This window comes from Scleropages formosus, chromosome 8, assembly GCF_900964775.1.
Source record: "Scleropages formosus chromosome 8, fSclFor1.1, whole genome shotgun sequence".
Classification (NCBI taxonomy): Eukaryota; Metazoa; Chordata; class Actinopteri; order Osteoglossiformes; family Osteoglossidae; genus Scleropages; species Scleropages formosus.
In genome coordinates this window covers 22,118,295-22,131,091 of record NC_041813.1, presented here as the reverse complement: position 1 = coordinate 22,131,091, position 12,797 = coordinate 22,118,295, and the positions used below count along the sequence as shown (strand labels likewise).

Sequence of the window (12,797 nt, the reverse complement as noted above, 5' to 3'; positions counted from 1 at the left end):
ATGAAGCGGATGCATTTTCAGTCCATGGTGATGGGAATCAGACTCCACCCAAGCAAGTGTAAGGTTATTTATAGTCAAAATGAGATTAGACATCTGTGAGGGAGATGTGGTGTGTACCGTGGGCCTTTGAGGACTACTAAGAGTGACAGCTGGAACAACTTATACATTGCAGCATTTTTTAAATCATAGTAATTCTTAGAGAAGGAACTGATTGGAAATATGGATTGGTGCATATGAAAGAGGGGCTTCTATATGTGACAAATATTTTTTTCAGAAAGTTAGAAGGTAGTGTTTTTTTACTCCCAGGGTATTGACTGTTGTGCGAATAAACCTTGTTCTTGGTGAAAACCTTGGCTAATAAATCCTGTTTTTTACACCATTGCATTGTGTTACATCAAATTTCATAAAAACCATCCAGCTGAACTATTCCCATAAAAACAGATTAGGAAGTGCTTTCCCTAAGGTTCGATCAGTGCTGAGGCATTTCCAAGTACAGTTCCAAGACCCAAGACCCCTTTTGTAACTTGACAGTGCAGTCGCCCTAAACCTGCTTCAGACAGAAACATGGCCCCCTCCCTGCTACCCCCTGCGTCACCAGGCATGAAGCACTTTCCATCCCACCTCTAAACCTTTTTCCTGAGCTGCTGCACACCCTGCATGTTAACCATTGTTTCCCCCTTGGCCCTGCTCCCTTCCCCACCTTCCTCCCCCCTCCTGCCCTGATCCCCTAATCCTCCTACCCTCTCGCAGTGGACTCGGCCGCGGAGGAGTGGTCCCCGTGGAGCGTGTGCTCAGCCACGTGTGGCGAGGGCTGGCAAAGCCGCACACGCTTTTGCGTGTCATCCTCCTACAGCACACAGTGCAGCGGCCCGCTCCGTGAGCAGCGTCCCTGCAACAACTCTGCCGTCTGTCCAGGTAAGCCCTCGAGCTCAACCTGCTCGCAGACGTATCTCCAGCCTGCCTCCTTCACTGGCCATGCCCACCCAGTTTATCCCCCCGTTTCCCTCCAAGCATGAACATTCGGTGATGCTTTGTCACTGGTCAGGTCCTGTTATTAATAGCACAGAAGACGCGGTGTCTTCTGATGTGCACATTTCAGTCTGTGAGCAGTCGTTGCTCCCAAAATCCCAGTAGAGTTGATCCTTTACTGTTAAGTAGAGGTTTCAGGCCAAGCAGAGAATTCCTCACCATCACCCTCTACCACCCATACTAGGCCTTACTCTTCCTCAACGGACTAAGAGAGTGGTTATGGAAGTCACTGAATCTCAGCCAGGAAAGTCTGTTTCCACCTGCAGATGGACAGATTTAAGAGGAATCGTGGTAAATCATGTTAATGATGGTGAAACACATACTCCCCACCACGGCTACTGTGGCAGTTGACTCGTCGTGTTTGTCATCCCTCTATAAATCACACTCCAGCTGCTCTGATTGCAGTTCACGGCACCTGGGATGAGTGGTCACCATGGAGCCTGTGCTCATCCACTTGCGGACGTGGATACCGGGACCGCACCCGCACCTGCACCCCGCCTCAGTTTGGCGGGGACCCCTGTATAGGACCTGACAAACAGACCAAGTTCTGTAACATCGCTGTCTGCCCAGGTGAGTCCTGGTCTGGTCTTCTCTGAGTGGTTCCCTCTGTTGTTGGTCAACAGTAATGATACAAGTTATCAAATATTACATGTGTGAACTTGGTCATGATATACTTGCTGATATGTATAAATGTAATCAGTGATATATGATGACATATGTACATATCAACAGGCATATATATGTTTTATATATACAGTATATGTATACATACACACATACACACGTTATTATTTCTTTGCATTATACAGGTGGTCCCTGATTTACGATGGGGTTACGTTCCGCGAAACCCATCGGAAGTCGAAAATATCGTAAGTCGAAAATGCATTTAATACAACTAATACACACCTCTGCGTGACAGACTGGGAGATGCGGATCGCTGCCGCTGCTCAGCATCGCGGGAGAGTATCATACTGCATATCGTTTGCCCGGGAAAAAAAACATCAAAATTCAAAGTACGGTTTCTACTGAATGTCTATCGCCAGCTCACCATCATAAAGTCGAAAAAATCGTAAGGCGAACCATCGTAAATCGGGGACCATCTGCACATCATTTATTTGTTTGCTAAAATTTCTCACTTACCATGAGCAACACTTCCAGAATTAATTCAAATTCCACACCTGCACTCATTTTTTTTCCATTGGCTTGTTATTGGACATACAACATTAAGGTTTAATTGAACTTCACTGGTATTCAGTATATTTTAAAGTGTGTACATATGGTATTATTAATAGCACTATACATGTTGTGAAAATGTGGATAGGTATTAGACTGATTTTCAGCTATGACAAGACTTGCATTACCATTTTTCCTCCACCTGTAACCTCTACGCATCCTGCTTTGTGTCTCAGTCCACCACATCTTTGCTTTTCGAGCCCTGGTGGCATGGAATCAGAGGGAATCATCTTTTCATGGGCTGTAAATTGGTGTCACACGGAAAACCGAGAGTGAGTGGGAGAGGGATGAGTTACAAAAAGGAGCTTGTGTCAGCTTTTAAAAGTTAATTGTGACACTGAATGAAGCCCTAAATCATTCCTGGGTAAGAGGAGTGCGGATAAAAGCTCGCAGGGCTAAGCAGTGGGCAAACATAGAGAGGTGAGCCAGTGTAAACCAAAGGGCTCAGTTAATGAGCTGGAACTCTGGAGTGACTGAATCAGATGCTCTGACAGACCCCACCAATTAGCTCCCTTTTTTCCCTCTTCTTCAGTTTGTCGACACACACAGGCACCATTCATAGTTGCATTAGGGCAAAGCTGAGGATGGGCAGGGTCGCACCCTGGGCAGAGCATGGCATCAGTTTAAAGGGGGTTTTTATTTGAGATGCTCAGTGGGCACAGCCATCGTGGTAGAAGGTGAGAAAAGAAGGGACTGTGAAAACACCTAAAAAGGGGATGTGACCTGCGTCTTCAAGAGGAATACTCACACACAGATACTTACAGGTTTCCCAGCATGCTTAGTACAGTCATTTGTCCCTCCACGAAAGCCCATCAAGAAACAATATATGGAGGAGATAATTGAGACTCAAGCGAATTTATCCTCCCTTGTGGCCCTCACCCATACCTCATCTGATGTCACACTCAGAACGAAAGTGAGGTCCTGACCCATGGTGATAATTGAAAATCTTAGCACTTAAAGTAAGCATTACAAGTGTATACCTTGGTGTTGTGGCCAAACAAAATTATTTATCTCAGTTCACGGCGACCGTTTAATTGTTTACCCACGTGATCAGTTAATTAAAAATCTTTACCCCTCCACTTCGGCTGCTTGATTGCTAATCTATTGATTCATTCTTCCTACTCTGTTAAGGTGGAATGGCAATTAAAATAATTTTCTGGATTGGTTAGGTAATGCTCAAGCAGTGTGTTACAGCTAGACTGTCTTTAACTGCTCTTGTTCTGAAAATGACTATCTATGACACAATGGTATTTCCTCTTATTTAACATGCACCTGAATGTAACATGTTTCTTCTTTTATGCTTACTCTCACTCTTTTTACTCTGGGATAATAATATGAGGGAAAATCAAGCACTGATGAGTGACAAAATTCTTTTTGCATGGTAGCTGCTTTACTTTCGAACGGCAATTATGCGAAGCGATTAACCATTTTATTCCTGTGCAGCACTTTCAAATCAACCATGAAAGGTTACCATGTTGATGGTTTGGGTATCAGTAGCGATCTTCTGAATGCAGTCTAATCAGATGCACCAAGATATATGAGAAAGTCAAAGTTACAGCAAATAATGTGGTAGAGTCTGGGAATAATGGTTTTAATCTTCTACCCCCTCTACCCCCACATCCCACCCCACGCAACAAACCTCCTATGCTGCGCTCCAGTGGATGGAGTTTGGAGTGAGTGGTCTGATTGGAGCTCATGCTCAACCTCCTGCTCCAATGGCACCATGCAGCGGACCCGTGAGTGCAACGGCCCCTCGTATGGAGGTTCCGAGTGCCGGGGCGAGTGGCTTGAAACACGCGACTGCTTCCTGAGGGAGTGTCCTGGTAAGCTATGGCAAAGGGTCTCGCAGAGGAGTAGCACTGTTCTGTGTGAGGACACCTATTATTTTAATATTGACTGGAGACCAAGCATCCATGTTCCAATGCTCAACTCTCAGTGAAAGTTGCCTGGTGGCTCTTTGCTCCTACCAGGCCAGTATAGACTCTTATTATTTTTTTCTTGCTCTTCTCATTGACGCCATTCCTTGTTACACTCTTTTAACTTATTTTATAATGTTTGGCTTGTTTATCTTCAGTATCATGGTGCACAAATTTTGCAAAGAAACCTTGCACTGCTTGTTGGAAATTAAAGGGGGGCATTGCTTGAGACCATGTGTTGTTGCCGTTAACAGTGGATGGCAAGTGGCAACCGTGGTCATCATGGGGCAGCTGCACCAAGACTTGTGGCGGTGGCAGCCAGCAGAGACAGAGGACCTGTTACGGACCGTTCTATGGTGGGCAGCAGTGCCCTGGAGACCGAGAGGAGGTCCGGAGGTGCAATGAGAAGCGATGTCCAGGTGCGTCTTCCCTCCTGGGTATCTGATCAATCTGGCAGTGTTCATAAACCTTTGGATATATCCTGCGGAGTATGGCTTTGAAAGGTATGCAAAGGAGCAGTGGCAGTGCAGCCATGGACACTTCAGCCCTAGGATGCCTCTCTGGGCCAAGCCTCAGAAAAGGAGCTCATTTGCACATTGGGAGTTGGGGAGGGGGGAACATGTAGTGTAGGAACTGGCAAAGAGTGGGAGAGTGGTAGGAGAACGAGAAAGTGTGGCCCACTCCACAAGTGACACGACACAGTATGCCTGAAGGTGTGGGTGTGTGTCAGTGTGTTTGTTCGGCTCTCTTAGCTCACTTCCTCCATGTTCCCAGTTTCAGGGAGAAGTTTCTGTAAAGATCTTGTTCTTGTGCTTGCTGTGCCATTTGACGTAGTTTAAAGTGGCTGGAGACCTTCGGCCTCACGTTGACTGTGAATATGTGTGTGAATGTGTAGCCACGTTCCTGTGTTTTTGTATGTTTTGTGTATGTGCGGGAAAAAGAAACAGCCAGGACTGCAGCTCTATCTTGTGGACACATGTCGTTTTAGAGCCACATGAGATCTGTGATGAAGAGAACTTTGCGAACGTGGTGTGGAAGAGAACCCCGGCTGGGGATACAGCAGCTATGCGTTGCCCTCCGACTGCCACTGGTAAGCCCCTTGACCTGCTACCCTACGCAATGAGTCTGACTGCAAGGAAATGAATTGCGTCATGCAGCACACAGCTGGAGGTTGAACCCCAGTTCATGCTTGTGCAGGGCTCATCTTGCGCCGATGCACCCTGGACGAGGAGGGTATTGCCTACTGGGAAAACCCAACCTACATGAAGTGTACTTCCAATGACTACCGGCATATACAGATGATGGTAAGCTGTGCATGTCTAAATCTCAGTGTCTTCAGCCTTCTGTAAAGGAGGATGACGGAAAATATAGACCCTTTCTTCAGCCAATGGCATGAAATTGGAAGATGCGTGTTACATAATTGATAAAAGGACATTGCCATCCATTGCATTCTCTATAAATATGAGCAAAACACCATCTATTTTTCTGTTATATTCCATAGCATAAAATATGATTGGAATACAGGCAGGACTGGAGTGTACAGGACTTGACATATTAGTTTATATGTGTTTTGGTTCAGTGCTCACCCTCTTGTGGTAAAGTAAAGTAGTGAAGATAGCAGTGTAACTTTTCAAGGGAGGAAGTGAACTTTCTGGAATAATCTCGTTAAGACAAGGGAGCACCTAACCAAGGCACAGCGGGGACTGGCTGGGGACGGTGTCTCTGATGTCCTTGCCAAGCTGAGGACCATATCCAGCGATGGGACGAGTTACAGTGGGGACCTGTTGGCTATCGTGGATGTCCTGAAAAACATGACAGAGATTTTCAGAAGGTCTTACTACAGTCCCAGGGCTGCAGATGTGGAGGTGGGTTGTGACTGATGTTGAATAAGACTGATTTTCTTGTTCACAATATTTTAGTAGACACTGTCAGAGAATGGGCATAATGACCTCCATTCTCCACTACAGTCCATTCACCAGCCTCACACAGGACAGATGTTCTGGTGTCCATTGATAGAACCTCCCAGACCTGGTAGGAGTCATGCAGTCTGAATGCAATGTCCTTTGAGTGATGCCTATGGATGTCTTTTCTTCCACACTGTCCTGCAGAACTTCATCCAGTCAGTTAGCAACCTGCTGATGGAGGAGAACCGGGAGCGATGGGAGGAGGCCCAGCTGGTGAGTGCTCCACCCTGATGACTGTTGCTTGAATCTTTTCTAGTTGTCTTTGTGCTTCATCGGCAACACCGGTTATTGTCTACAAGCGTGCAGTCTTCCCATTTACACTCCATAAACCCTGGATGCAATTTGAGGCGAAAGCCAACATAATGGACAATATTCCTCTCCTTCATTTCACAAAACTCCCAAAGAGCTGTTCTTGTTCTTCTTACCACACAAAGGCTGTATGGTTCATTACACCAGAGAACAACGGACACACCATGTACGCTCAGGCATCGCAGTCAGAAAGGCTGAAACACTTTCTTTGCCTGGTTCCCCAAGGTTGTTCTGTTATTATGTTGCATATTATTTGAAGAGGGTTGAGAGGACAGGAAAGCCAGCAAGTTAAAACAAAATTACAATATTCACTTTGTCACTGGAGGAAGTTCAATGCACCTCTCGGTCTGCTGTGAATGAGTCAGATTGACATCTTTAGATTTGATGGGGTACAGAGAAATAGATAGATTGGAGGAAAAAAAAAAAAACATGGCCATCTGGCAGAGCTCATAGCAACATGCCAAGATCTACGCAGGAACATGGGCACGAACGGCCCAAGCGAGGAGATGTGGGAAAGCCAACGCTAGAAGAGAAGCAAGATCTTGAAAGAGAGAGAGAGAGCGAGAAAGACACATTACACCCACAGGCCTATAAGCTGTGCTCTGGTATCACATCGCCCCAGTGTCCCAAGTCAAGGACCCTGGCACCTGCCTTCTGTGGGAAAGCGGTGACATATAGCATGGCAGCACAGTGAAGTGAGGATGATGTGCGGAGCCATGAAGGCGTGCAAGAACCTGGAATCATCATGTGAAGAGTCCAAACTGACTGTTGGTCGGTTGATCTGAGATCGATGCGTGTGATTCTACCACTGCTGTGCAGAGTCCGTATGCCTAATACCACCTTTGTCCCCCTGCTGTCCGCAGCTGGGTCCCAACATCAAAGAGCTCTTCCGCCTGGTGGAGGACTTTGTGGACGTGATTGGTTTGCGGATGAATGACCTCCAGGACACCTATGAGGTCACTGAAAACCTAGGTGAGTCTCTGTCTGGGACTTGTGAATTTTCATTGCTTCTTTTCCAACTTTTTTTTTTTTTTTTTTCTTTTTAAAGCTCAGAACTGATCTGAGGACAATGACTATGCTATTCAAAAACTGTTCATGTGCATGAGGCCTCTCATAACAGCAGTAATTTGATTTAAAGTTATGCCCCAACACAGCAGCTGCCATTAGCCTTTGGAAGTATTGTTTTATGAATGTAGAAATCAGTGAGCTCACAAACCATGAAAGTGTTACCCTGGAGAAGTTTACTGTGCGCCTGAAACCAACAGGCTTTATTTAGTGTTGGTGTGTGTGACTAAATAAAAATGCATCTGTCTGTATTTCATGAGACAAGTCTACGATAGAAACAGCAGTGACCATAATACAGTTACACTCTTCGTGGCTCTAGCATCACGCGTGGGAGGAATCTATGTCTGATTCCCCGTGACATCGGGGATGACAAAGTCTGCTTGGACTGTCCCGTCCATCAGCTTCCGCCAGGCCTTTTCAGCCACACGCAGCGAAACCTTTGCATCTGGGGCTTCTTATCACCTGGCCAAACTACATTCTGACCACCTCACAGTTTTTATATGTACATAATATATTATTTTGTACATGTTTAAACATTTGCATATTATATTTTTTAGATATGTATGTAGATTTCATTATTTGTATTTCTAGAATATTTTTATATGATAGTACATATTGAATGTCCTCCTGCAGTAATCTGGAGTCTCTGTGCTGAGAAAGTCAGGAATAAGGTGGTTCACTAACTGCTGCTATGCCTCTGGTTATCATTGAGGAATCTCACACAGCTGCCCCCCCCCGTTGTTGTCCAACAGTACTCAGCATCCACCGACGCCCAGTCACCGGGACGTCCGATATCAACTTTCCTATGAAAAGTTGGAGAGGTGTGGTGGATTGGGCCAGGCCGGACGACAGAGTCACTATCTCCCGGAACATTCTGCCAATGGGTAAACTCGGTGAGTCCCCAAGACACCCCACACAGCCCCCTCTGGCACACACACACACACAGACATCATACCTGTTCTTGGGTGGTGTGTGACTATGTACAGGTAGTGTTAGTCAAATTGTCCAGCATAAATATTTGTCCAGTGGTTGCTCCAAACGAAGAGATGCCCAACAGCACTGCTCTTAAACATACCTCCCTTACCCCTAGTTGTACATCACCTCTGCATCCGACTGGCCTGGTCCTCGGTGTTCTGATCTAGTAAGGGCAGCTTTCAAAGTGCTGTTTAATAAAGAAAAAAAAAAAAAAAAAAGACCAATTTTGTCCAGTGTGTCAATAATGTACACATTTAAGTGTTCAAAAGTCATTTAAATATGCAAACAGTTCTCCAGTAAATATTCTATGTTTTTACACTTGGACAAGAATTTGTTTGGTCTGCCCTTGAGATTTGTTTTGTAAGACCATTAGAGAAGCCATCTCCACCATGACTGCACTAATGGCACCTTCTCGCTCAATCAGGAGTCAACGGGAGCCAATCAACAGCAATTAAAGCTAATTCCAGCTCCTCCGGGAACCACTGTTTCCATGGCATCGCTGCTCTGCTGCGCGTCTGTCATCATCTCCGTTCACTGCCCACAGCTTTCACACTGTGCCGGGTCCTGTTGAGGAAAAAAAAATGGCGTCACCTAGGTTTCTGCATCAGACGTGCTTCGTTGTCCTGCTTATGCATTTTGTTCCCTCTTCTTGCAGCCAAGAGAAAGGAACAAAACATGTTTTATTGAGAAGCATACAGTGACCGCACCGGGTTATCTTGTACCGGTTCTTCACCTACACACACTGACAAACATGCATTTCAACAGCCTGAATGTCAGGGATGAGGGCAGAAGACCAAGGAGTTGGTGTGGACCCAAGTGCAGGTTCGATTATTATGCGCACCAAAACAAGGAGTAAGCAGGGATCGTAGTCAGGGACAGGCGCGGGTCATTCAAGGCGCAGGTGTTCTTGGGACGAGACAGGAATCGAAGTCGATCGGGCAAAGCAGATCTGAAACCAGGAAGGCAGCAAACGGGGGAACAAAGGGGAAAGCGGGACTGGAAGACCAAGGCAGTAAATGGGGCTCTTTCACTCCCACAGAACAAGTAGGTTTACTCCACGAGGCTTCCTTAACACCCTGCTGCGCTAATTCAGGGCAGGTGCGGTCAATTGGTACGAGGGCATGGGCGTGACCCTGAAGAGACGTACGGCAGCTGTGATTCCAGTCAAGGAGACCATGTTCTTTGAATACAATCTTCCCCATCTGGAGAACAAACACACACACACCTTCTGAACCGCTTGTCCCATACGGGGTCGCGGGGAACCGGAGCCTAACCCGGCAACTCAGAGCATAAGGCTGTAGGGGGAGGGGACACACTCAGAACGGGATGCCAGTCCGTCGCAAGGCACCCCAAGCAGGACTTGAACCCCAGATCCACCGGAGAGCAGGACCCGGTCCAACCCACTGCGCCTCTGCGCTTCCGCTCCCCCCGGTGGGAGAACAAACAAATTCATGTAAAGAAATGCATGTTGTTTGCCTTGCTCTTCCACTTAGCTGTCACTGGGGCCTTGACAGGCAGCCGAGTGAGTGAGGAGGAACTAAAAGATTTTGTTGCCCCGGGGAGAAGAGAGACTCAATATATTGTCACAAATATGCGGTGCTGCCTGACCTGTGGCAGCTGAACTCAGCTGTGTGCTCGGGGCATGTGTCTCCTTTGGCCTCTTACTCGGCATGCTGCAGTGCCTCTGAGCCTGGAGTCCCTGTTCTGCACCATCTTAACATCTCCAGAGTCACATTGTACTCTTTTGCCCAACCTTTTGCTATTGCATGGAGATGTGCACCGCACCAGGTGGCATAGTGATTAAGGGATTGCCCTGTCACAAGGGGCTCTGGGGTGGCACAGCAAGTACTGCTACTGTCTCACAGCGCCTGGATGGTGCAAGAGGATATGGATTCGATCCCCACTCAGTCTGTGTGGAGTTTGCATGTTCTCCCCGTGTCTGTGTGGGTTTCCTTCGGGTGCTCCGGTTTCCTCCCACAGTCCAAAGACATGCTGTTCAGGTTCACCCATAGTGTGTGAGTGACAGAGAGAGAGTGTGTTTCACTGATGTATGGATGAACAACCCACTGTTAAGTAGTGTATCTAGTAGTGTAAGTCACCGCGGTGAATAAGGTGTGTGGGCTGATAACACTACATAGAGTTCACTGGAAGTCGCTTTGGAGAAAAGCATCTGCTGAATAAGTCAATGTAAATGTGTGTTGCTGAAATGTAATTGACTTGAGGCGCTCCAGTAGAATATCAAGCCGCAGTTAAAAACTGAAAGAGAGATGTGTTAGAAATACACACACACACACACACATTTTCTGAACCGCTTGTCCCATCCGGGGTCGCGGGGAGCCAGAGCCTAACCTGGCAACACAGGACGTAAGGCCGGAGGGGGAGGGGACACACCCAGGACAATAACTCAATAACGATAATTGGAGAAGCTCAGTTTGATAGTGGTCAGAGTTGCTGGATTTGGTCTCAAAGAACTCACAGCTGAATCCCGCCTTCTGCTGTAGTACCCTCGATCATGGTACTTACCCTCAATTGATACAGTAAAAGTTACCCAGCTGTACAAATGGGTAAATCACTGTATGTTAGCTTGTCAATTTAGGGAAAAGCTTCTGCTGAATTAGTGCATACAGTGTTCTTGTTTTTTTGTTACCAGCAGTAAAACACTGCTGTGTTATTCTTATATAAAATCTTGTCCACGACTCAAGAATGGCAGAGTGTTTTACACTGAACGAAATCATCGGCAGCCCCTGGGATTGTACGGCGCCAGCAGCACGTGTGGGCTTATTATAAATAGCGAGGTCCTGGCATGTCGCTAACTGGGCCATCTGCGGAGCGAGGCAGGTCAGGCAACGCTCTCGCTGGGGAAGGCGAGGGAGACGAGTTGACCTGCATACGCTCGCTGTCACGCCTCTGCTTGGAGCATTTTAGAAGCCATTGCTGTCCAAACCAGCGAAGGGGGGAGAGTTGCAGCAGCTGCACAATACGCCTATCTCTCTCTCTCTCGCTCGCTCTCTCGCTCTCTCGCTCTCTCGCCAGCCTCTTCGACAATCCCAATACATTCCTTTCTGATTCTTTTGGGCGCACCGTAGTGTTTTCCCCCCTCCCCCACATTTCTCCGGTTTGCATCCGTGGGCTTGGTGGCGTGTGTCTCTGTATCTGCGCGCTCGTGCCCGTGAAGCCGGGCCCCGAGTGTTCATGCCTGCGTGTCGGTTGCAGACGCAGATGACTCCTCCTCATTTGTGACCGGAATTGTTCTCTACCGGAACCTGGGGAGCATCCTATCTCTGCAGAGGTGAGTCCTAGTTCTCCCTCTGTCTCCCAGGACCTTCTGTTCTCAGCGCCACGGTGTCTTTGGATGTCTCCTGTTTTGTGTTATGTCCTTGCCACTATGCACAACAGATTATGTGGTGGTGCAGCAAGTATAGAGCAAAAAAAAAAAAAACCCAGAGACATTTGGTTGTAATAGTCCTTCTATGCACCCTGGTCAAGTTCCTGATTTCCGCAGTCTGCTCAGCCAGTAAACCCCCCAAACCAAGTATGGGGTTCATTAATGCAATTCTAACAGCAATTATGAAACACTGAAGTTGTAATTAGCATATACATGCTCAGCTAAGACAAGAACAGGCAGGACGCAAAGGGCTTGTTCCTCCCTAGTGTGTTCTGCATTTCGGTCTGTGGTGTGTTGATCACTGGTTGCTTTTGATTTTTCTGTCTTGCCTTATCGTTCCTCTGAAAAGAGATGCTAAGACTTGGTGCTATGTATAATGTGTCTCTGATTAAGTATTTTTGCTGTTGGTGAGCTTTATTACGGGGAGTGGGCATCAGTGAAGCTGGTGTTTAGTGCGACAGAAGCGACGGCAGTGTCAGATAGGCCTGCAGGAGTGTGTATGGGGTACGTGTGCCTATGTGTGTGTGTGTGTGTGTGTCTGGAGATGTGGAGGAAGTGTAAGCTTGAACCAGGATTAGGCTTGAGACAGAAGTATTTTTTGACTGTGAACATATCTGAGTTCTGTCTGCCGACTTCTATGACAACCAGTCTTTGTGTCCTCCCAGGAACAACACGGTGCTCAACTCCAGGGTGATCTCGGTCGCCATCAAGCCCACACCCAGCTCCCTGTCTGCCCCGATTGAGATAGAGTTCTACCACCTCTATAACGTGAGTACCAACCAGCAGTAATGTACCCCTTTCTGTTGCCCCCTTTTCTTCTTACCTTCATTCTCCATGGTTTCTCACACCTTCTGGATGTGCCTTTCATATTCGGGCAGGTATCGTAGCCCAGAAGTCCTTGGATTGATCTGTTCTCTACAG

At 47.1% G+C, this 12,797-nt stretch overlaps 1 protein-coding gene across 1 annotated transcript in view; it reads left to right on the top strand.

The window, feature by feature from the left end:
- Positions 1–12,797, top strand: part of adgrb1a (adhesion G protein-coupled receptor B1a) — a 60,936-nt gene that overhangs the window by 14,310 nt on the left and 33,829 nt on the right. The window contains exons 4-15 of the mRNA XM_018756919.2: positions 751–915; positions 1,435–1,599; positions 3,921–4,085; positions 4,433–4,597; positions 5,167–5,268; positions 5,376–5,482; positions 5,849–6,043; positions 6,287–6,355; positions 7,315–7,423; positions 8,269–8,409; positions 11,705–11,780; positions 12,542–12,644. Of these exons, the coding sequence (XP_018612435.2) occupies positions 751–915; positions 1,435–1,599; positions 3,921–4,085; positions 4,433–4,597; positions 5,167–5,268; positions 5,376–5,482; positions 5,849–6,043; positions 6,287–6,355; positions 7,315–7,423; positions 8,269–8,409; positions 11,705–11,780; positions 12,542–12,644 (1,562 nt within the window). The remainder of the gene's footprint in view (positions 1–750; positions 916–1,434; positions 1,600–3,920; positions 4,086–4,432; positions 4,598–5,166; positions 5,269–5,375; positions 5,483–5,848; positions 6,044–6,286; positions 6,356–7,314; positions 7,424–8,268; positions 8,410–11,704; positions 11,781–12,541; positions 12,645–12,797) is intronic.